Source organism: Phascolarctos cinereus, unplaced genomic scaffold (genome assembly GCF_003287225.1).
Source record: "Phascolarctos cinereus isolate Bilbo 61053 unplaced genomic scaffold, phaCin_HiC Scaffold_22;HRSCAF=505, whole genome shotgun sequence".
Classification (NCBI taxonomy): domain Eukaryota; kingdom Metazoa; phylum Chordata; class Mammalia; order Diprotodontia; family Phascolarctidae; genus Phascolarctos; species Phascolarctos cinereus.
Genome location: NW_027555547.1, coordinates 66,304 through 88,634, shown reverse-complemented (window position 1 = coordinate 88,634; position 22,331 = coordinate 66,304). Strand labels below are relative to the sequence as shown.

The 22,331-nt window shown below is 35.9% G+C and overlaps 1 pseudogene and 1 gene segment (V, D, J or C); both read right to left on the bottom strand.

Moving 5' to 3' along the window:
* Nucleotides 1–22,331, bottom strand: part of LOC110203871 (glycogenin-1 pseudogene) — a 36,181-nt pseudogene that overhangs the window by 6,693 nt on the left and 7,157 nt on the right.
* On the bottom strand, nucleotides 18,294–18,928 carry LOC110203869 (immunoglobulin heavy variable 3-74-like). The segment is given in 2 exon segments: nucleotides 18,294–18,721; nucleotides 18,805–18,928. Coding segments are annotated over 2 exon segments (417 nt in total).

The following is a 22,331-nucleotide window of genomic DNA, read 5'->3' as shown; positions in this document are numbered from 1 at the left end:
TCAATTGATTTGGGCCCTTGAGCGTGGATGTACAAACTACTTGGGGTACCTCATGAATATCTCACTTATAAAAGTGACTAGGAGGAGTAGGCTAAGACAGGGATGCTACATTGGAAATCACAAATTTATTCCTGACATCGGTGGAAAAAGTCCTTACATTTCCCTCAAAAAGAATATAAAGAAATTTGCATCAAAATCTAATCAGACATTCTTAGTCATGTGACCAACAAGATGAAGGACTCTTTATCTTCTCCAGTCCTCACAACTTCTCAAATGTTTTCAATATAACAATAATGCATGAGAAGTAAAAGCAATTTCAGCTATCCACACCTTCTAAATGCTAAGCACTCTAACAAGGCAGCAAATTGATGAACTAACAGCAGAAAAGGTTTATAATTCCTAATACTTAACATGCTCCCCAAGAATTCCCTCTCATACCAGCTCCTAAATCCTTGGAGGAGTGGCACAACCTGACCCAAAGGCTTACAACAGAACTAATTCTTCCCACTCCAAACTGTGCAGCAGAGGTGGAGATACCGAAAATTAAATTTTTTTCTCTCTTTCGAATACTATGGCAGCATGATGTGCTACTAGAAAACTAAGGACAGAGGGAACTTGAATAGGAAGCCAAATGTATAGGACTCCATCAGGTCTAAAGCAAAAGGTCCTGACATCCAGTTGATGCCATTCATTTTCTCCCTTCAGAAGTCACATGGGCAAAGCCTGAGGCCAATGAAATGTGAATCGCTCTAGTGCAGGAAGAAGCAGAGCTCTGATATCTAGATATAAGGGAATTTACCCCCAAAGCAGAAGGCATTAGAAGGTGATAGGTAGATAGATAGATAGATAGATAGATAGATAGATAGATAGATAGATAGATAGACAGACAGAAAGACAAAGATTATGAAAAGAACATTGAAATTATCAAAGATCTCAATAACAAGAAAACTCACAAATAAACCCAGTAAGGAATATATTAGTAAGATAAGAAAAGATAGCCACTAGGATACTAAACTATTTCAAACAATGAATAAATATTGAAGTGCAAAAGAAAATTAATCAATACATGATGCAGCAGAAGTCTCTATGAATTCTCAAGATCTCTTGGGAAGTGACAGCATAGAGTCACAGCAAAATATTTCCTAATGGTGCAAGAAAGAAATGAGAGGTAAATGTTGGATTTATCTCCTGCATAACAGACAAAATTGGCAGCACAGAGAAACTTAATTCCAGGTGGTAAATCACACCAAAATAACAAGAAAGAATAAGTGGTTGGGAATATAAGTATGTAAAAAGACAAAAACGGTTTGGAAGGAGAGGAGCAAAAATCAATTACAGGAAAGGGAAACATGATCCCTATATAAGTAAAATATATTTCTCTGTAAGTTAGGATGAAAAAAGTCAACTTAAGGATGTTTTCGATGCTTACTCGGTCATCTACTATGTTAGCTACTCCTGCCAGTTTTGTATTATCAGGTCATTCATGGATATGCTAAATACAGGGTAAAACAAAGACTCTTTGGGCACTTCACTAGAATCTCTGGCCACATTGACACTGAACCCTTGACAACTGCTCTTTGAATCAGGTCAACCAACCAGCTCTGAATCCATAGTGTTATCATCTAATTCATATCTCTCCAGCTTCCTCACAAAAATAGTATGAGATACTTTGTTAATATATACAAAAGCAATATCCACAGCACTCCCTCTATACTAGTTCATTGATTCTGTCAAAATAGAAATTATATAAGTCTGATGTCAGCTACTCTGTATGAAGCCATACAGAATCTTTGTAATCACTGCTTCCTTTCAGGAATGACTCAACAATCCAGTGCTCTTCACAGTGCATAACACTTCCATTGAAAGAATTAACACTGCCACCATCACTTCCATTTCTCTCTGTAACTATAGGATTGGGGAGTAGGGGTGAAAACTGGATGTTTTGATGCTGATTTGAAGGATCAGAGGAGATGTGACTTCTCTCTAGACTTTGTAAATTTTAACTTTGGGGCTCAATGTTAGAGACAGAGTAGAGAGAATGGAAAAATATGGGGAATACACACTTTCTCTCTATTTTTTTTACTAGCACTTGTCATCCCTACTGAGACACAATAAATATCTACAATAATAGTAGTTAACCATATTTGCCAGTGACAGGATAAAAAAAAAAAAACAGAGGCAATCATCAAACATTTATTAAGGAACTCTTATACGCCAGAATTTTTTTAAGTAGGGGAGATACAGAGACAAAAATGAAATCATTTCTGCCCTCAAGCATCTCATCTTACATTTTAATGATGTAGACAACATCTATATATGCAAAATAGCAGTGTGACAATGTGGGCACGAGTATCAAAGGGGATCAAAAAGGCTTTATATAAAGCTAACCTTTTAACTTGGTCTTGAAGGAAACTGGGGATTCCAAGAAATGAAGGTTAGGAGTAGTACATTCCCATCAAGGGGGAAAAGAATTGTAAATGCAGAGTTAGGAGACAAGGTGTTTTGTGTATGGAACAGCAATACGATATAGTGAGTATTTTGTAAACATACAGAAGTGGTAGAAAGGTAGTTGTAAAAGGCTTCAAATGATGGATAGAAGAGCTTACATTTCATCCATTTTTCTTCTTTTTTTTCCAATTAATGAAAATCTATCTTATAAGAACCCTTGTTATACATATGTATATTTAAGTAAAACATATTCTTTCATGAACCATTTCCCATGAGCTTTGAAGTTTTGCCATAAATGGAAATTTCAGCTAAAATTATTTGGTTAAATCAAGTATTCCTGCACATGCCTTCAAGGAAATCTACTTAATAGGGGTTATTTATTTGAAAGTGACCAGAAGTTGGAATTTTTCATTGATATGTACTGTTTTAAAATTGATCACTCAATGTATGATGCATGCATTAGAGTCCATCTTTTTATGAACAGCGTTCTGTTATTAATTTCTTAATGGAATTTTATCCTCCTGATGGTGGAATGAAAGTGAAGTTGTGAAGTATAAAAACTGGGTTCTAATTTTCCTCTTTTTATTTGAGTTTTTCAACATGACAGTTGGTCAACATTCCAATTTTGATTTTATAATATTAGAGATATAAAGGTGAGTTAACTTGCATTACTTGACCTGGTTATTAGCAAGATTATTTAAATTGTGTTAAGATCAGTTTTGTAGGAAACTTTTATCAAAGAAAGAGGATCTCTCTCCACAAGATGTTTCAAGAAGACAGTCTGGTGGAGATCACTTGGCAATATTCCAACCAGGAAACTTCATCAGATGATGTCCTGAACACCAGAAAGCTGTACGAGAAGAGATTTCTGAAGCCTTAAACACACAATTTATTTTTACCTTTTCCCTTGGGGCCTCTGTATCTGTATTTACTAAGGGATACTTACGCTTTTGAATTGTCAATGCTGTTCTCTTTCCCCTGTCCCATATTGTTATAAGTCCCCAAAACCCCTTGATGAAGTGTTGACCATTTCAGTTAGTGATTCATTGAGAAGGCTACACCTCTCATTAGAACCAGATGGGGGAATGTGACAAATGATTTTTCTTAGTAATCATTATCTTAGAAACTCGGAGCTTCCCTGTCCCCTTTTCTTTCAAAGTTCAGTATTTTTTCAAAAGGACATTAAGATGTAATCTCAATGGGTCTCTTCCTGCTCATTATGTTGCCTAGACAAGTCTAGAAAAATGCTGATTCCTCCCTATATACTATAGGATATACACTCAAACATTCTGTAATAAAGATCATGAATTCTTTTACGTTTAAAACGAAAGATAGCATAGGAAAATTCTTCACAGTAAACATATCCTTGTGTTATAAAAGGAAATGAAAAAAAAAACACCAACAAATCAGACGGTATAGTATGTACTGTGTCACTTTCACTAGCACACTCCGAAAGACTCAAAGGAACCAGAATTATTGGTTTTCCTCCTTCTGTCAGTATCCCCATGCCAAAAACACCCTTCTTTTTTTGTTACTCCCCTCTTTTTTCACTATTAGGAGACACCCTGTTTTCCAGAGCTAAGGACCAACAAGAAAGCTCTGTCTTGAGAATACCATAACAACAGTCCTTTGTGCTCACCCTCTGCATGAACTATGCTGCAACTAAATCTCAGAACTGACAATTCATAAGTTCAGGCAAGCACCAACAGGCCCAGGCATGAAGCCCTGCTAAGAATGGACTTTTTGTCACTAGACAACCTTGCCTCTCTACTGTTGCTGACCGCATTGTTCTATTCTTTGTCTAACTACAACTACATATATCAAGGTTTAGCATCACTTCCTTGGATCTCCTCCTAGAGGAAACCTCAGCTCATGGGGCTAGTTTCCATCCTCCAGTGGAATATAGAAAGCTTTTTGCTTATGACCACTGGTTTTGCTTTTATTTCATTTCATTTTTCAGAGTTAACTGTGCTTGTAATCACCTGAGTGAGCCCTTTAGTATTTTTATAATTAACAGCAGTTGCAAAACCTTTATAATTCTTCAGTCATTTGTTTTCAGAGTTGATACTTCATACCAGAGGAAAAATACAGATAATAACAATAATACTTAACATTTATATAAACTTACTGTGTACCAGGCACTATACAAAGTAATTTACAACTATTTGATTTAATCGTCACAACAAACCTGGAAGGTTGGTGCTGTTATTATCCCTCTTATACACATGTGGAAACTGAGGTAAATGAAAGATAAATGACTTGTCAAGGGTAGTAAACTAAATGACTATTAACAGGTAGTAAGTGACTGAGCCCAGATCTGAATTCAGGTCTTCTTAACTCCAGGCTGAGCACTCTATCCACTGTGTACCTAGTTGCCTCAGATTCAGATTGAAACCTTGAGGTTCTGAAGACAGAATTCGAAAATTAAAGACATTTTGAACCAATTATATGCTAGAAAATGTTTAACAAGCATCCTTCTGCCCCCAAAATTATGCACTTAGAAAAGTTTTAAATTTGATGTGCATTACTAATATTTTTTGCATTACTTTCTTTAGTGCAGAAAATCAACAGCAAAATAAATAAAAACTGAGGCCATTCTCTGCTAATTCCCTCTTCTCCTCTCTCTTTCATTTCATATCACTAATATGCCATCAACAATTATCTCCTTTATTCCTGTCTCATGCGATGAGGTCACTTTTTTCTCAATCCTCATTCTGTTTGACCTCTCTGTTGCTTTGACACGAGCACTCTTTTCTCCTTGTTACTTTCTTCTTTTTAGGTTTTTGGGACACCACACTCTTGGTTCTTACCCTGTTTATCTGAGTTCTCTTCTCCTCCCTCCTTTGTTGGATCATCATACAGATCATGTCATCTCATCACGGGAATTGCATGGGGTTCTGCCCTATGCTCTCTTCTTTTCTTTGTCCATCATACGTTATTTGGTCATCTCATAAATTCTCACCAATTTAACCATTGTTCAGCTATTCAGTCATGTCCAACTCTTCATGCTCCATGGGCAAAGCACACCAGATCCTTCTCTGCTATCTTTCAAACTCTCTCCAAGTTGTTGCTCATTTTTTACATGACAATATCTATTCATCTCATTCTCTGTCATCCCCTATTCCATTTGCTCTCAGTCTTTCCCAAGATCAAAATCTTTTCCAATGAATATCATCTACATCATGTGGCCAAAGTATTTAAGCATTAGTTTTTGTATTTCACCTTATAGGTAAAAGCCTGAACTAATATTTTAAATATTGATTCATTTGGCCGCCTTCCTATTCAAGGGACTCTCAAAAGTGCATGAGACTCATGAAACATGAAGAAAAAAATAGAACAGAATGAAAAGTGTAAAAAAAATAGAAGAAAATGTGAAATAGTTAATCAGAAAAGCAACTGATGTGGAAAAGAGATTGAGGGGAGATAATTTAAGAATTATTGGACTACCTAAAATCCATGATTAAAGAAAAATATAAAGGAATACAATGTTGATATTATGTGAGGTCTGATTGAAAAGAAACTGCTGATTCCCTCCAATTAAAGCGTCATGATCTTCTGTTATATGTATGAATATACATGGGATATATATAAATACACACACACACATGCTGATCTGCATACATACACATTGGGAGGATCATCTACATAACAGATATGTTAGTGTATAAACACATATACTTATATATTGAATGTACATGCAGGTAGGTATGTTTTCCACATGCACGTGTATGAAAATGCTATGGGATACATAATAAATGTTCAATAATACCTGATCTGTGTCATGTTTCACAACTACAAAGAAATTAGTCACCGTGGACAAAACATATAAACCATTAAAGGGATACATCTTCCCTCTATAGCTGCAAGCAACAGAAATAGGAAAGATTCTCAGGAATTAGATAGATAGATAGATAGATAGGTAGACAGATAGATAGGTAGATAGATAGATAGATAGATAGATAGATAGATAGATAGATAGATAGATAGATAGATAGATAGAAAGGGTTAGATGTTCACTGTGAATTAGGAAGAATCCACAGACCTTGAAAACTTTGTCAGCCTGATTCTTCAAATTTTGCAGCCTCATGCTTCATCTGTTATTCTAAGTGGTCTCCTTGTACTCCGTGTTCTTGAGTTCTCTCTCTAAGTCACTCTCCATGTGGCCTGTCTGAATGAGGAGTTTTATGTGTGCTCTCGTACTCCTTTTTCTCACTGTGTCTCTTGCACAGTAATACATGGCTGTGTCCTCAGCTTTAAGGGAATTCATTTGCAGATGCAGCACGTCGTTGCTGTAGTTCAGGAGATGGTGAATCTGCCTTTCACACAGTCTGCATAGAATGTTTTTCCTACGTTACTATAAATAGATGCGTGCCACTCGAGTCCCTTCCCTGGAGCCTGGCGGACCCAGCTAATGTAATAGATGCTGAAGGTGAATCCAGAAGGTTTGCAGGAGAGGGGAAGAGATCCTCCAGGCTGTCTCACACCACCCTCAGACTCTACCAGGTGAACCTCACAATGGACACCTGCAAACAAAGAGTCATTGAAGACAATAGTCACACAAATACACTACTTCAAAGAGTGTATCCTTGGTCAAAAAACAAACAAAAGAAAAAACTACCTCGTAAAAGAGTCAGAATGAAAATTCCATTCTGTCCAAAACTCATTGTTCGGGCCCCACAGTGTCAGTTCTTAGGACAGAAAGTCCACACAGAAGAAAAGCTCCTCTCCCAGATCTGCAGACACAGGTTTTTTCTGGTTTTCATCCCTAGAGGAAGGAGCCCAATTTGCATGTCTTCCTCTGTTTAGTGTGAGGAAGAGCAACTGCCTCGCAGTGGGATGAGTCCCCATCACTGAGCTGCAGGGAGGTTTCCCTCAAAATTAGTTCTAAAATCCAGGGAAAGGTTAGTGACACTGAGAATCCAAATATTATTGGTAAGGACTCAGTGTCTATCCTTCTGCATCACTCCAATCTACCTTCAGTACCAAGAGATTGCTCATTAGGCTTTTCTATGTTGCTGTTATTTTCCCAGCTTCTCAATGCCATTTCTAATTAGGAAAGCACTCTCAGCTTTTTGTCGTTTTTTATCTTCAGCAGATGTTGTATCTACCTTAAGATGGTTATTGTGGAATTTCTGAGCTTACTCTTGCCACTTCCGCATGCTGACAGAGCTACTTTTTGTTCATTCTCTTTGTAATTAGATTCTACGTGCACTATATACCACCAAACCCATTCAAGGTCCCTTATATCCAGGTTATGCTGTGTTGGCATGAGAGGGGTCATTGTGAAGTTTTCAACTGAGCACTTATACTTCAGAAATCAGCAGACACTCAAAATCAGGGATTGTCTTTAATTGATTTTTGCATTGTTTAGACAACAATAGGATAGAGAAAAAAGTTAATAATGTAGATTAAACTTAAAAGTTCATAGTGCATTCATTTTTCTCCCCTGGAGAGCTGGTGTTAAAAATCTTAACAGCACACCCAAGCTCACATCCCTCTGAGCTGGAGGAATTGAGGCACGAAATGGTCAGGAATGAGAAAGCCCCTGCGTCTCAAGGATACTCCAAGAAGTCCCATGTTTTGTTTCTCAAGACTCACTGTGTGTGGTGACACAGTGACACCACATCCCCTGGGGAATATTATGTCTTCTATAGTATCTGGGGAAAGGTATAGCCTGAGCCTCAGATTGCAGAGACCTCCATAGCAGAGACACCGAATCTGCTGCAACCTACTCTATACAGTGATGTCAGCCGAGACATTTTTTTGTCTTGTGTCCAATTTACATTCATACTTTACTTACTGGGAAGAAGTAATTCTCATCAGGGACCATTAGAATACTGGTTTGTATTTTTACCTAAGTTATCCTCCAGTCAGGCTTTGAGACTGTCAAGTTTTATATGTTGTAAAGCATGACCTGACTTTTCTCTGTTTCTTTCTGTTTTATTTTCTTCCCCTAGTAGAGACCTTACATTTGAATTCTCCTGTGATTGCTACATATCTTGTAGGAAAAGGAACAATTTAAAGCAGCTTATAGAATATAGTTAAATTTTTGTTCCTACAAAATATATCTTGGCCTCTCAAGCCTGAAAAGTCTCTCTCACCCTCTATTATCTTCAAGCTGTCTTTTCAAATCTTTTCCTTTTCACTAACTTCTTGGAAAAGTATATACCTGATACCTTCCTTTAAGGTACTTCTCAACCCTCTGTAATCTGTTTTCTGACCTTCTCACTCAGATCATCTAAAATTCTGTACTCGACTCTCGATGTGTGTCTCAGTTTTCTTCCTTTATTTAGACACTTCAGATGAAAATAAGCGACAAGTGTCAGCTGGTTTTGTTTTATAAATAGTTACTTGTACACCTTAATTGTGTGACATGATTTTCTCTAATCTTTCTTTTCCTTTCTCCCTTGGGTGAATATTCTTCTTTCTCTCTCCATTCTTCTCGGGATCATTACGACATAACAGAACCACTCTCACCTTCTTTTAATTAAACTTCCTCCATAGGGACACAACCTCCCCATATTTAAACATAAGAAGTTTGTCCCTGATTAGTCTTTATGTTTATGCTTATGACAAAAGGAGAAGGGAGGACAGGGAGAGGGGAGAACATAGAAGGCATCCATACAGTACCTATTATAGTCCCAGAATTGTACTAACTGCTTTTTACAAATGTCTCTTTTTATCCTAATGATAATCCTATGATAAAGCTGCCATTAATTATGCCCATTTTATAGTTAGGTAAACCAAGGCAAAATAAAATGAACTGATTCACCCCAGAGTTACAAAGCTGATATCTGTGGCCAGTTTTGAATTCAGGTTTTCCTTATTCCAGGCCCAAAGTTTTATCCATTGTGCCACTGGCTGTCTGTAGGAGATGGTTTCAGAGAAACAAGATTTTTCATTCCTGTTTGCATTTTTCTTTCTCTTAACTCCTGTATTTCACCTTCAATGTTTCTTCATGACTCTGTTCTTTTTATCAGAAATTCTTTAAAGTCCTCTATGTGATTGAAGATTCATATTTTTTCCATTTAGTGTTTTATTCAGTTTTGATGAGTAAGGTGTTGTTGGCTGTAAACTTTTAGGAAGAGTTTATTTCAAGCTTTCCACTTCTTTATAGTGGTGTCTGTTAAATTATTTGTGATCCTGACTTGCACTCCTCAGTACTTGAATTCTTTCTGGTTACCTGTATGATTTCTTTTTTCCCCTTAACTACCTGGAAGCTCTGGATTTTGACTGTAATATTCCTGGAAGTTTGAATTTGGGGTTTTCTTTGAAGAGATGACCACTGTATTTTTTCTAATTCTATTTTGCCCTCTGGTTCTTTTTTATGATATAGATTTCTTTTTTTTATATTTCTTTTATTTTTTTTCTTCCCTCTCCACCCTAGAGATAGCTATCATTGGACACAAATAAGTATACATATGTAAAATTATTCTATACATCAATTCTTTCTCTAGATGCAGATGGCATCTTTCTACACATGTCCTTTGTAGTTATTTTGGGTATTTATGATAGACAAAATAACTTAATTGCTCAAAGTTGTTCTTAAGACAATATTGGTAGAGGGGCACCTAGTGGCTCAGTGGATAGAGCACAGGTCTTGAAGTCATGAGGACCTGAGTTCAAATCGGGCCTCAGACCAAACACTTGACACTTGCTAGCTGTGTGACCCTGGGCAAGTCACTTAACTCCAATTGCCAAAAAACAAAACAAACAAAAGAGATATTGCCTTGACGAAACACTTGACAATTGCAATTTCCAGGTTTGCGACCACAAAGAGAGCTGCTGTAAACGTTTGAGATGCATAGATTCTGTTCCTATTCCCTAATTATCTTCAGAAATAGACCAAGCAGAGTTATTACTGGCTCCAAGGATATAGGTAGTTTAATAACTCTTTGGGCATAAATCCAGATTGCTCCCAGAATGGATGTATCATTTAGCAATTCGCCAAGAATGAGTTAGTGGCCCAATTTTTCTATATCCCCTCCAATATTGTTGCTTTCCCCTTCTATCACTTTAGCCAGTTTGGTGGGTGTAAAATGATCTCGCAAGATAGTTTTAATTTATATTTCTCTAATCAATGGTTATTAGAGCATTTTTATAAGATTATAAGCTGTTTTGATTTCTTCAGAAAACTGTTCATATTCTTTCACCATCTAACAATTAAGAAATGGCTGGTTTCTTACATATTGGAAAAAGTTCTTTATATATTTTAAATGTGAGACCTTTATAATGTAAACGTCTATAAAATATTTTTCTAATTTTCTATTTTCCTTCTGATCTTGGCTACATTTGTTTTATTTGTAAAAATACTTTTTAATTTCATGTATTAAAGTGAATAGTTTTCTTTATGTTAAATTAATTTAGTGTAATATAAAAATTAACATTTTCACTTCATGTAAAGTGAAATGATTAATTTTATACCAAACTTTGCTCTCTATCTTTATTTTATTCACAAGTTATTCACTTATCAATAAGTCTGATAATAATGTGTTCCATGTCCTTCCAATTTTCTCATAAAAGCAATTTTTGTATCTAGGTATATATCCATTTTGACCTTATTTTGGTAAATGGTGTAAGATATTATCTATGCCCAGTTTCTGCCATTCTGCTTTTCTACTTTTCTCAAAATTTTTCCCAAAAATCTTATCCCAAATTTTAAGACTTCCTACTTGTCCAATACAAAGTTATTGTGCTTATTTGCTGCTGTAAAGGGATGCTTATTCAATTCTATGGATCTGCTTTGCCTTTCTTGGCCAGCACCAGATATTTTGATAATTGCTGCCTTATATTATAGTTTAAGATCTGGTGCTGCTAAATTTCTTTCCTTTAAATTTTTTTCCATTATTACCATCGATATTCTTGACTTTTTCTTTTTCCAAATCCACTTATAATTTTTTTTTAATTCAATAAGAATATTTTTGGCAACTTAATTTGGATGGCATTGAATATATAAATTAGTTTGGGTAAAATTGTCATTTTAACTATATTGGCCCTGCCTTGCCATGAACAATTAATATTTTTCAAATTATTTCAATCATATTTTATTTATCTAAAAAGTTCTCATAATTTTGTTTGTATAGCTCATGAGTCTGTTTTGACAGCTGTACACTTAGGTATTTTATACTGTCTAGAGTTATTTTAAATTGGTTATTTTTACTATCTCTTCCTTCATGGTTTTATTTGTTACATAGAGGAGTGCTGATGATTTCTATGGATTAACTTTATATCCTCCTAATTTGCTAAAATTATTCATTGTTTCAACTAACTTTTTAGTTGAGTCTTTGCAATTTTCCAAGTATAACATCACACCTTCTGCAAAAAAGAAATAACTTTATTACCTCAATACATATTCTGATTTCTTCAATTTCTTTTTCTCTCATTACTATTGCTAACATTTCCAATACAATCTTGAATATTATTGATTACAATGGGCAGTCTTGTTTCAAGACCGATCTTACTAGCAAGGGTTCTACTTTATCCCTCTTACAGATAATGCGTACTGATAGTCTTAGATGAATGCTATCTATCAATTTAAGGAAAAAATCAATTTATACTGATACTTTCAAGTGTTTTTAATAAAAATGGGTATTAAACTTTATCAAAGACTTTTCTGCATCTATTGATACAATCATATTTTTTTTTACTTTTATTATTGATACACTCTATTATGCTAATAGTTTCCTTATGTTAAAAAATATCCTTGAATTACTGGTATAAATCCAACTTCGTCAAAATGTGTAATCTTTATAATATATTATTGCAATCTTTTAGCGTTTTTATTTAGGATGATCGCATCCATATTCATTGATGAAATTTGTCTTTAATTTCTTTCTCTCTTTTACTCTTCTGGGTTTAGGTATCAATATCATATTTGTTTTATAAAAAAATTTGGTAAGATCTTTACATATTATTCTAAATAATTGATTTAATATTGGAATTAGTTGATCTTTAAAGATTTGATAGTATTCACTTGTAAATCCATATTGTCCTGGTGCTTTTCTCTTAGAAAGCTCATTTATGGCCTGTTCAATTTCTTCTTCAAAAATAGGCATATTTAGATATTCTATTTGTTCTTCTGCTAATTGAGGCAATTTACATTTTTGTAAATATTCTTCCATTTCACTTAAATTGTTAGATTTATTTGCGTATAATTGGGCAAAATAACTCCTTACAATTAAGTTCATCTTCATCAGTTATATATTCACCCTTTTCATTTTTGATACTAGTGATTTGGTTTTCTTCTCTTTTTCAATCAATTAACCAATTCCTTGTCTACTCTTTATTTTCATAAACCAACTCCTAGTTTTATTTATTAATTGTATGTTTTTGACCCTCAATTTTATTAAACTCACCATTAATTTTTAGGATTTCCAATTCCATTTTTAATTAGAGATTTTTATGTCATTCTTTTTCTAGCTTTTGATTACATCCCAAATTAATTAGTCTATTCTTTCTCTATTTGTTCATATAAGCATTTAAGATATGTTTTCCTCTAATCATTGCTTTTCCTCTATCCGGAGAACCATGTCTGGTCAGCACTTCTAGGCTTGGCTTCCCAAAACAACAGAGGGTCCTTCAATCTTTCCTCACTCTGCATCTGGTATTCTTCAGGCGGGGGAAAATCATGGGGGGAAAAACATGCTAAAAACCAGTATGAATAAAAGAGGCACAAAAATCCACTGAAGAGAACTCCTTAAAAAGCAAATTAACCAAAAGGAAATACACACACACACACACACACACACACACATAAATATATATATATATACACAACATACATACATATATATTTATATATACATGTATATCTTCAATGAAAACAAGAATTTTTAAAACAATTGACCAAATGGGAAAAAATGGACTGAATTGCTGAGAAAATAGATTCTTAAAAAGTAGAATTGGCTAAATGGAAAAGGCAGCACAAGAGTTCAGTAAAGAAAATAATTCCTAAAAAAATTAGATTGGGCACGTGGAAGATAATGACTCCATGAAACATCAAGAAACACTAAAACAAAATCAAATGAATGGAAAAATAGGGGAAATGTGAAATATCTCATCTGAGAAACAATTGACTTTTAAAATAGAGGAAAGAAAACAATTTTCTTTGGATGACTTTAACGACTTGATTTAAAAAAGAGCCTAGAACCTGTCAAGGAAGATTGCCTTGATGTCCTAGAATCAGAAATAAAATAGAAATTGAAAGAAACTGCCATTCACCTTCTCAAAGATATCACAAATGAGAACTCCGAAGATTGTTACAGCCAAATTCTAGAGGTCCCAGGTCAAAGGAAAATATTGTAAGTAGCCAGAAAAATAGGCAATTCAAATAATGGGAAGCCTCAGTTGGGATCCCATAAGATTTAGCAGCTTCTACATTAAAGTATCCGAGGGCTTGGGATATGATATTCTAGAGGGCAAATGAGTTAGGATTACAGTGAAGAATCACCTAACCAGAATAACTTCGGGAAAATAGAATTTGATGAAATAGAGGACTTTCAAACATTCCTGATCAAAAGACCAGACCTGAATTAAAAAAATTGATTTTCTTTTTTTTATTTATTTATTTTATTTATTTTTTTTCCATATGCTTTTGAGTTGAAAATTTTTTCTCCCTTTTTCTCCCCCCCCACCCTCCCCAGGACGGTGCACAATCTGTCATAGGTTTACATTTACATACCCATTAAACATATTTTCACATTAGTGAAGTTGTAAGTAAAAATTAAAACCAATAGGAGGAACCATCAGAAAGGTGAAACAAAACTCAACTGAGGGTAAAAATAAGTGAGAAAAAAATTGATTTTCAAATACGAGATTTGAGTGAAGCTTTAAAGGTAAATGTAAAAAAAAACAAAATTTATAAGCAACAATGGAAAAAGAAATTCCATTCCAAATAACTACAAAATACATAAAATATCTTGGAAGCAACCTACCAAACTGCACAAAAGACCCATATAGATTCAAATTACAAAATGTCCCCTAAAGAAATAAATAACAATGTAAATAGATGGAATAATATCAAATGTTCTGTTATTATAATAAAAATGACAATGTATCAAAATTAGTATACCCCTTTGATGCAATCAAATGACCAAAATGATGCATTATAGATCTTTATAAAATAGCAAAATTTATTTGGAAAAGCAAAAGATCAAGAATATCAATGGAAATTATTAAAAGAAGTAGAGAAGAAAGAATAGCACATCTTCACCTCAAATAAAGCAACAGTCATCAAATAACGTCATATTGTTTAAAAAACAGAGAAAATAATGGAGCAGACTACACAAGGGAGAATCAGCAGCAATGGAATTTAGTGTTTGAAAAACCCAGCATTTGATAGAGGGGAAATAATAGGTGTCTAAGAAGAAGCTCCTGATTCGACCAAAGAAAAGAAAACTGCTAAGAATGGGAAACAAAGTAGCTGTCCATTAATTCAACAAATGCTTAATGAATTGTGGAACATGAACACAACAGAATATTACTGTACAACAAGAAATCATGTGTATCAAGCATGCACAAAATAATAAAAGTGGTAATTATAATTACTGTTATTATCACATTAATTAACATTTATATAGGAAAGTAAGGACTTGTTATCCTAAATAAATCATGGGATATTATATAATGGAACATTACTGTTGCACAAGAATTGATGAAATGGACAGGTTCAGGGAAAACTGGGAAGACATCTAGGAACTGCTGCAGAGAGAGTAGCACTAGGAGAACAATTTATAGAATGACAACACCAATACAGAAAAATAATTTACAAAGATTTTAGGATTCAAGTAAATACCACATGACTCAAGAGAACTGAAGATGAAATATACCTCTCATCTCAGACAGGGATGTGATGAAATTAAAATAAAGAGAAAGCATATGTATTATCGGCAAAATCTAAGTGAGAATTTTTCCCCCCTGAAATTGCTTTGTATACCTTTGAAAGTGAAGTACTCAGGGGTGTCATGGGATCATATGCTGGGAGAAAAGGAGGAAAATTCTTATGTAATACCATAAATGGAATGCTAAAAGAAACCATTGACAAGTGTTATGACAGGAGAGAGGTGAATGATATCATGGAAGTGAGGCTAGCTATGTCATACCATAGAACAAGTCATTTCAGGAGGCAGCAGAGCAAGAATTTTTTCCAAACTATGTCATTTAAGGGGAACGCTAAATTTGAATAGGAATTTGCATAATAGCATTCTCCCCAACAGTGAGAGAGAGAGAAGAGACAAGGGCACACTCCCTTGGGGCAGTACAGAGTGAGAAGACAGAAGGAATTAAAGAGAGAAGAGACAGTATTAGGGCAAACATTCTTTGAATAATACAGAGTGAAAAGGCAGAAGGAATTAAAGGTTGATTTGGGGACAGTTGGAACACTCTAAGTGCATGTTTAAAAGATATGGCTACTTCTTCTGCTTCTGGGAGCCAAGGTGGCAGATGAAAAAGGTAGTTCCTCTCACCCCACTTATCAATCTCTGAAAACCCAGAAAATATCACCCATAACGCAGGGAAGTGGCCTACCAATTCCACATCTTAAATTGTATTATAAAGCAGCAATCATCAAAACTTCTTGGTACTGGCTAAGAAATTGAGTGGTGGATCAGTGGAATAAGTTAAATATACAAGGCACAGTAATCAATGTCTATAGTAATCTATTATTTGAGAAACCCAAAGACGCCAGCTTCTGGGATAAGAACCCACTCTTTGAAAAAAAAATCTGCTGGAAAAACTGGAGAAGAGTATGGCAGAAACTAGGCATAAACAAAAATCTCACACCATCTACCAAAATAAAGTCAAAATGGGTGCATGACTTAGATATAAAGGCTGACACTACAAGCAAACTGGGAGAGCAAGGAATAATTTACCTATCACATCTATGGAGAGCAGAAGAATTCATAACCATTTGCTTTAATAGTTTTGGTATTGTATTGGTCAGCCAGTCCCTAGAACTTCCTGAAGTAGAGTCAGTTCCTTTCATACCTCAAGGCCCAAAAATCCTTTCAGGTTGATTCATGAAACTACTTACATCAGCTCAAGATATAAACACCTTTTTTTATACTTGATTACAAGTTGTGAACTTGTAATCACTTTTAGTCTCTATGTAAAAGCATATTTAATGTATGCAAATGCATGTGATATCGCTGTATGCATGTAGTACTGAGAAGATTAAAATGGATCCTATATCACTTTCTTATTGATCTTATTTACAATTAATTGATTATGCCTTATAACTGAATACTTAGTTATGGTTCTATGTCTCTAAACGCAGTTCAGAATTCAGCTGACCTGTAAGGGGTTAAGGTTTGAAATCCAGTTCTCTTGTTAATCACTGTGCTATTCTTTTCTTAAGGAATTCTGAAAACCTTAAGGGAACGGGGCTTGCCATAAGGGAATTGGGCCTAATATCTTTACACCCCCAAACTATCCTTCAGGGATATCTGCTTTGCTGTCCAAAGAAATCTAGACCATTATCTTGGACAATGAAAGTAGACTCAAAATAACCACTTCTTACTCATAGAGGGGAAAGGAGGAGGGTTGGTGTTAGGACCCACTCCCAGTTTCCAAACAATCATGTTGTTCCCCACACTTCACTATGTAAAAACTCATGTTGACCTCTCCCCTTGATGTCATCTATCCTGTTCCGTTCTTTGTTCTGTACTTGCCAGAATCTATACAAGGGGTACTGTTTTTTGCTTGGGATCTTTGGCTAGACACTGAGGCAGTTGTTGACCCATCTTTCTCTCAGGTCATGAAGCCTTGAGAAAAGAATGTATTCTTGCTTAGAGAAAGGTGCCTTAATTTACCTTTTTGTTAAATTTAACTCACAACAATATTCAATACTTTGTTATACCTCAAAAGGGCATGTTAAAATGTCAGAGAACTTACTCATTATGTAGATAACATGGAAATCACAGATAAAGCAAATCTCAGCAGTATGGGAGAGTCAAATTCAGAAAGGAACAGAAGGTCAAATCAGCAGCAAGTATTTATTCATTGGGCATTTACTATGTGCCAGGCACAGTGCTAAGTACTGGGGATATAAAGAAAGGCAAAAGATTCTTCTTGTTTTTAAGGAGGTCAGTCTCACTCAGAGAGACAACATTAAAATAATAACACACTTTAAATCTGTCTATATGTGTGTGTGTGTGTGTGTGTGTGTGTGTGTGTGTGTGTGTGTGTACACAGCATAATGGTGGAATTAAAGAGGATGGGGAAATTAGAAGGTGGGGAGTATTTTAGGTAAGATTTAAGGAGGTCAAGGGGGCTAGGAAATAGGGATGAGGAGGAGAAGAATTTCAGCCAGTGAAAATGCACAGTAGAGAGACTGAATCTGTTGTGAAGGGAACAGCAAGGAGATCAGTGTCATTGGATTGATGAGTATGGGAAAGGACTAAGGTAGAACAAGACAGGAAGGAGCCATGCCACAAAAGGATTTAAAAGCCAAAGCAGAACATGTATTTTATCCTGGAGTCACCAGAACTTGCAGAAAATGTTCAGACTTATGTTTAGGGAGGTGATATTGATAGCTGTGTTTAGTGTGGACTGGAGTGAAGACAGTACTAAGGCTAGGAGAACAACTGTCGAGCTAGCATAATACTCCAGGTGTGAGTTGGTAAAGGCCTACCTCAGGGTGGTTGCAGTACCTGCAGGAGAAAAGGGAGAGTATACTACATTTGTGATTAAAGCTGAAAGGACGATACATAACTACCAATTGATATTCAGGTAGAGGTGGGGACTGACAGTGACGCATTAAGAATGATAGCTAGCTACTGGAAAAGTTGCTTTCTCCTGTGATAGAAGAAAAAACACCACAAGCCACAAAGAGAAATTCACTACACCTATTTCTGAATATGGGCATCTTTTACTTTGTTCATCATGAGCTCAGTCCATTTCTTGCCTCACTCACACTTCACCTCCTCCCAAGGGAAGTTTTTATCAGGTCTCACATTCCTTTTCCTCACTGTGTGTCTTGCACAGTAATACACAGCTGTGTCCTCAGTCTCAACGGAAGTCATTTGTAGGTATGACATGCTGTTGCCATTATCTCTGGAGATGGTGAATCGGCCTTTCACAGAGTCTGCATAAGATGTACTTCCACTAGTGCTAATTCTTGCAACCCATTCCAGTCCCTTTCCTGAAGCCTGGCGGACCCAATGCATATTGTAACTGCTGAAAGTAAATCCAGAACCTTTGCAGGAGAGAGTCAGAGATCCCCCAGGCTGTATCACATCTCCCCCAGACTCCACCAGCTCCACATCACACTGAACACCTGCAAAACAGAGACATTACATTAAAGTCAATGGTCACATGAAGTCACCACTTCACATTGTCCCTTCCTCTCCATAAAACTACCTTGGAAAATGGTCAGAAGGAAAATCCAGTTCAGCCTAAATTTCATGGTGAGTTTCCAGGTTAGTCCTCTGTGGAGAAGGACACAGAGAGTTTGAGTTTGTCTGCCACAGGAGGTACAGGTACAGGTTTGGGGCTGCTTTTCATCCCCAGTAGGGAGGGACCCAATTTGCATCTCTTGCTCTATTCAAAAAGAGGAAGAACAACTTCTTCCTCCTAGGGAGAAGTTTCTTCCCTGAACTTCAGAAAGTTCTCTTAGAACTAGTTGCAAAGGACTGGGCAATTTTGTTGAAAGTGAGTATCTCAGAACTGATGATTTTTACTCACTGTCAACCACATCACAACACTTCAATAACACTAAACAGTTGGATCACATGTAGCAGGTGTTTCTGTGCTCTTAATACATTTCTAATTGATCTTAGGCCCATTTCTGAATGTCAAACCTCCTCAAACATCTTCCACTTCCAATGACCAACAGACTGAATCTCTTTGAGAATCAGTTTCTTCTCAGGGTCTCTTTTCCTGATCCTTGGCACTCTATTGCTTCCAACTCAACTTTTCATCTCCTTTTACCTAGGATTACATTTCACCTAAATTATTTACCCACAATTTAAGTTACACCCACTCATTGCCTTGATAGGAATACCTCATATACCTTTGTTAAATCTTCTAGGTGGAGAAATTGAGTTATGAAAGTCACTGTTCACAAAAAGAGATTTGCAAGTCTCCTTCAACAACACCTTGTTCCTCAATCAGACAAAGCATATTTAATGGGAGACAGAAACTGTTATCCTTTGTGATTATGGAGCAAGTATGGATAAGATGTCCATGAGATGATCCTTATATTTCAAGTTCCATTTTCATCGCCCAGAAGATCTAGTTCTGCTGCCACCTGCAGAATATTTTATTGCATACACAGAAATATGTTTCCATTCTCACTTCCACATTCTTTTTTTAAAGAAGGGATATTTATAATGTCAGGGGCCTTATCCTTTTAGAGTTCTATGTCTAGAATGGTTCCAATATCATCTTTTTTTTTTCTCAAGGACTCAACTCAGTGGGGAAAAAAAAACAAGTAAAAAGCCAACAATCCCTCTCTTAATCACCATTATAGCTATGGAGTCTTCATCATAAAGCAAGGACTCTGAGCCATGTTTATTTGGTTTCTTTCTCCTGTTATTGTTATTACATTTTGAGTGGCTCCTTCTTACTCTGTTGTTTACCAAATTAAGGATAATTTATAATACAATAGAGCTCTGAACAGAGCTCAATGAGTATGGAAGAGAAAAGCATAGATTGGTACTGTTCAAGTGCTGACTCCATAAGTCATTTTTTCAGACATGCTGTTATAAGTGTCTTAGATTTTTAAAGTTTTCCCATTTCAGACATAAAATGATCACCCCATGTGTCCTATTCACATATAGTAAAGGTTGCAAAACTTGGGAGTGTCTCATTCACTCTTTGTAAAGCAAATTTAAATAAAGCTTACATTTTTAACTCCCTTAGTTAATATGAACACTTTTGATCAACCTGAGAGTATTTAGGGTGCTTGCTCATATGATGAAGGCAACTGATGACATGGAAACAAAGGCTAGATTAGCCAAGCTCCTTGCCTTGATATAAAAAAAGAAACAATCTAGCAGGCTCTATTTTAAATAGAGTGAGAATCAGCTCTGCTGTCAGAAGTTGAGCTAAGGAGAAAAGCAGCCCCAGGGAATCCAACAGTAAGAACTGGCCAGCAAGGATACTGTTTCGAGAAAAAGTAACATTTTCGCTGTTATAAATAGCCAGATTAACTACAAAAGGCGTAAAAGAAGACACTATCTGCATAAGGAACTGATAAATAGATTATAGAATGATTTTACAAATATGCCAATTTGTGTCTAATAGGGTGGGAGGGAATAAAAAAAGTTATTTACATGATAACTTTTTAAAAGTTTATTTAAACTTATTTAAAGGGAATAGCATGCTGTGCATAATATATTTTCAGTTTCAGATGCAATCACTTTTTATCATGCTATATTATGCAGATGGTTCTTTTATTCCATAAATTGAAAAGGAAATATATTTTAAAACATTTTTAAAGAGCACTATGAAATTTCACAATAAGAGAAAGGAAGCCAGGGTGCTGAAGTGGCAGAAACTTGAGTTGGCTTGGCCACATGTGTTCCTTATGTGTATCTTTTAACTAGCATACGATGCATGGGCCCACTCTTCCCATTGATTCTGTGCGTATTTGTGGGAAAGTGTGCTTCATATTTGTAGTTGAAAGGTTCACACTCTAATTGTTTTCTTTGCTTTGAACTAGTTGTGTCAAGTGGTTTGAGTCCTTGAATGTGGAGTCACAAATACCTGGGGTCATTGACCTTTTCATCATCCAACCTGTAAACATGATGTAGAGGAGTAGACCAACAGGGGAATGTTACATTAGAAAACACACTTTCTGGGGGAATTTTTTTTTATTTCCTTCAATACAATATGAAAAAATTTGTATCAAAATCTGATCATATATTCTTAGTCATGTGACTAACAAACTGGAGAAATCTCTTTCCTCTCCAAAACTCACAGCCTCTCAAATGTTTCCAAAATAACAGTAATGCATAAAAAGAAAAAGCAGGTTCAGCTAGCAACACCACCTAAGCACCAAGAATTCTAACAAGGCAGCAAGCTGATGAATTAACAGCAGAGAAGGCTTATTATCCCTAAACCTTAACACTTCACTCAAAATTCCCTCTCATACCAGCTCCTAAACCCTTGGACTGGTGGCACTCCTTGACCCATGGCTCACAAGAGAACTAAATTCTTCCCAACCCATACTGTGTAGCAGAGGTGGAGGTACAGAAAATCAGATTTTTGCTCTCCTTGGGGCGGCAGTATGGCAGTATGCTGTCTTGCAGCAGTTCTTAGTTACAGAAACTAAGAAACAGAGGGAACTGGAGGGGGAAGTCAGAATGTGTACGACTCCAGCAGATCTGAAGGAAAAGGTCCTGGCATCCACCTGAAGCCATTTTGTCCTTTCAGAAGTCACCTGGGCTGACACTGAGGTCACTCAAATAGGAATCGACCTACTATGGGAAGACTCTGGGTAGATTTGAGGTCTAGACATCAGGGAATCTACATCGAAGTGGAAGGATTTAGAAGGTATGGGACAGGTGAATATAACGAAAAAAGACTGGCATTTCCAAAGATCTCAATAAGAAGAAAATCCAGTTAGAAACCATGAAGAAAATCAAATAAACTAATAAGGAAGATATTAATAACATAAGAAAAGAGCCTCTTGAACAACTAAATAATTCCAAAGAAAGAATAAATATTGTAATACAAAGAAAAATAAATCAATACATAAACCAAGAGAAGGCTCTGTGGATTCCCAAGGTCTCTTGGGAAGTGACAGCATGGAGTCACAGCAGAATGTTTCCTCATGGTGCAAGAAATAGTGCCGGAAAGAAATGAGAGCTGTGAAAGTTGGGGGCAGCTAGGTGGCTCAGTGGATAGAGCACAGAACCTGGCGTCAGGAGGACCTGCATTCA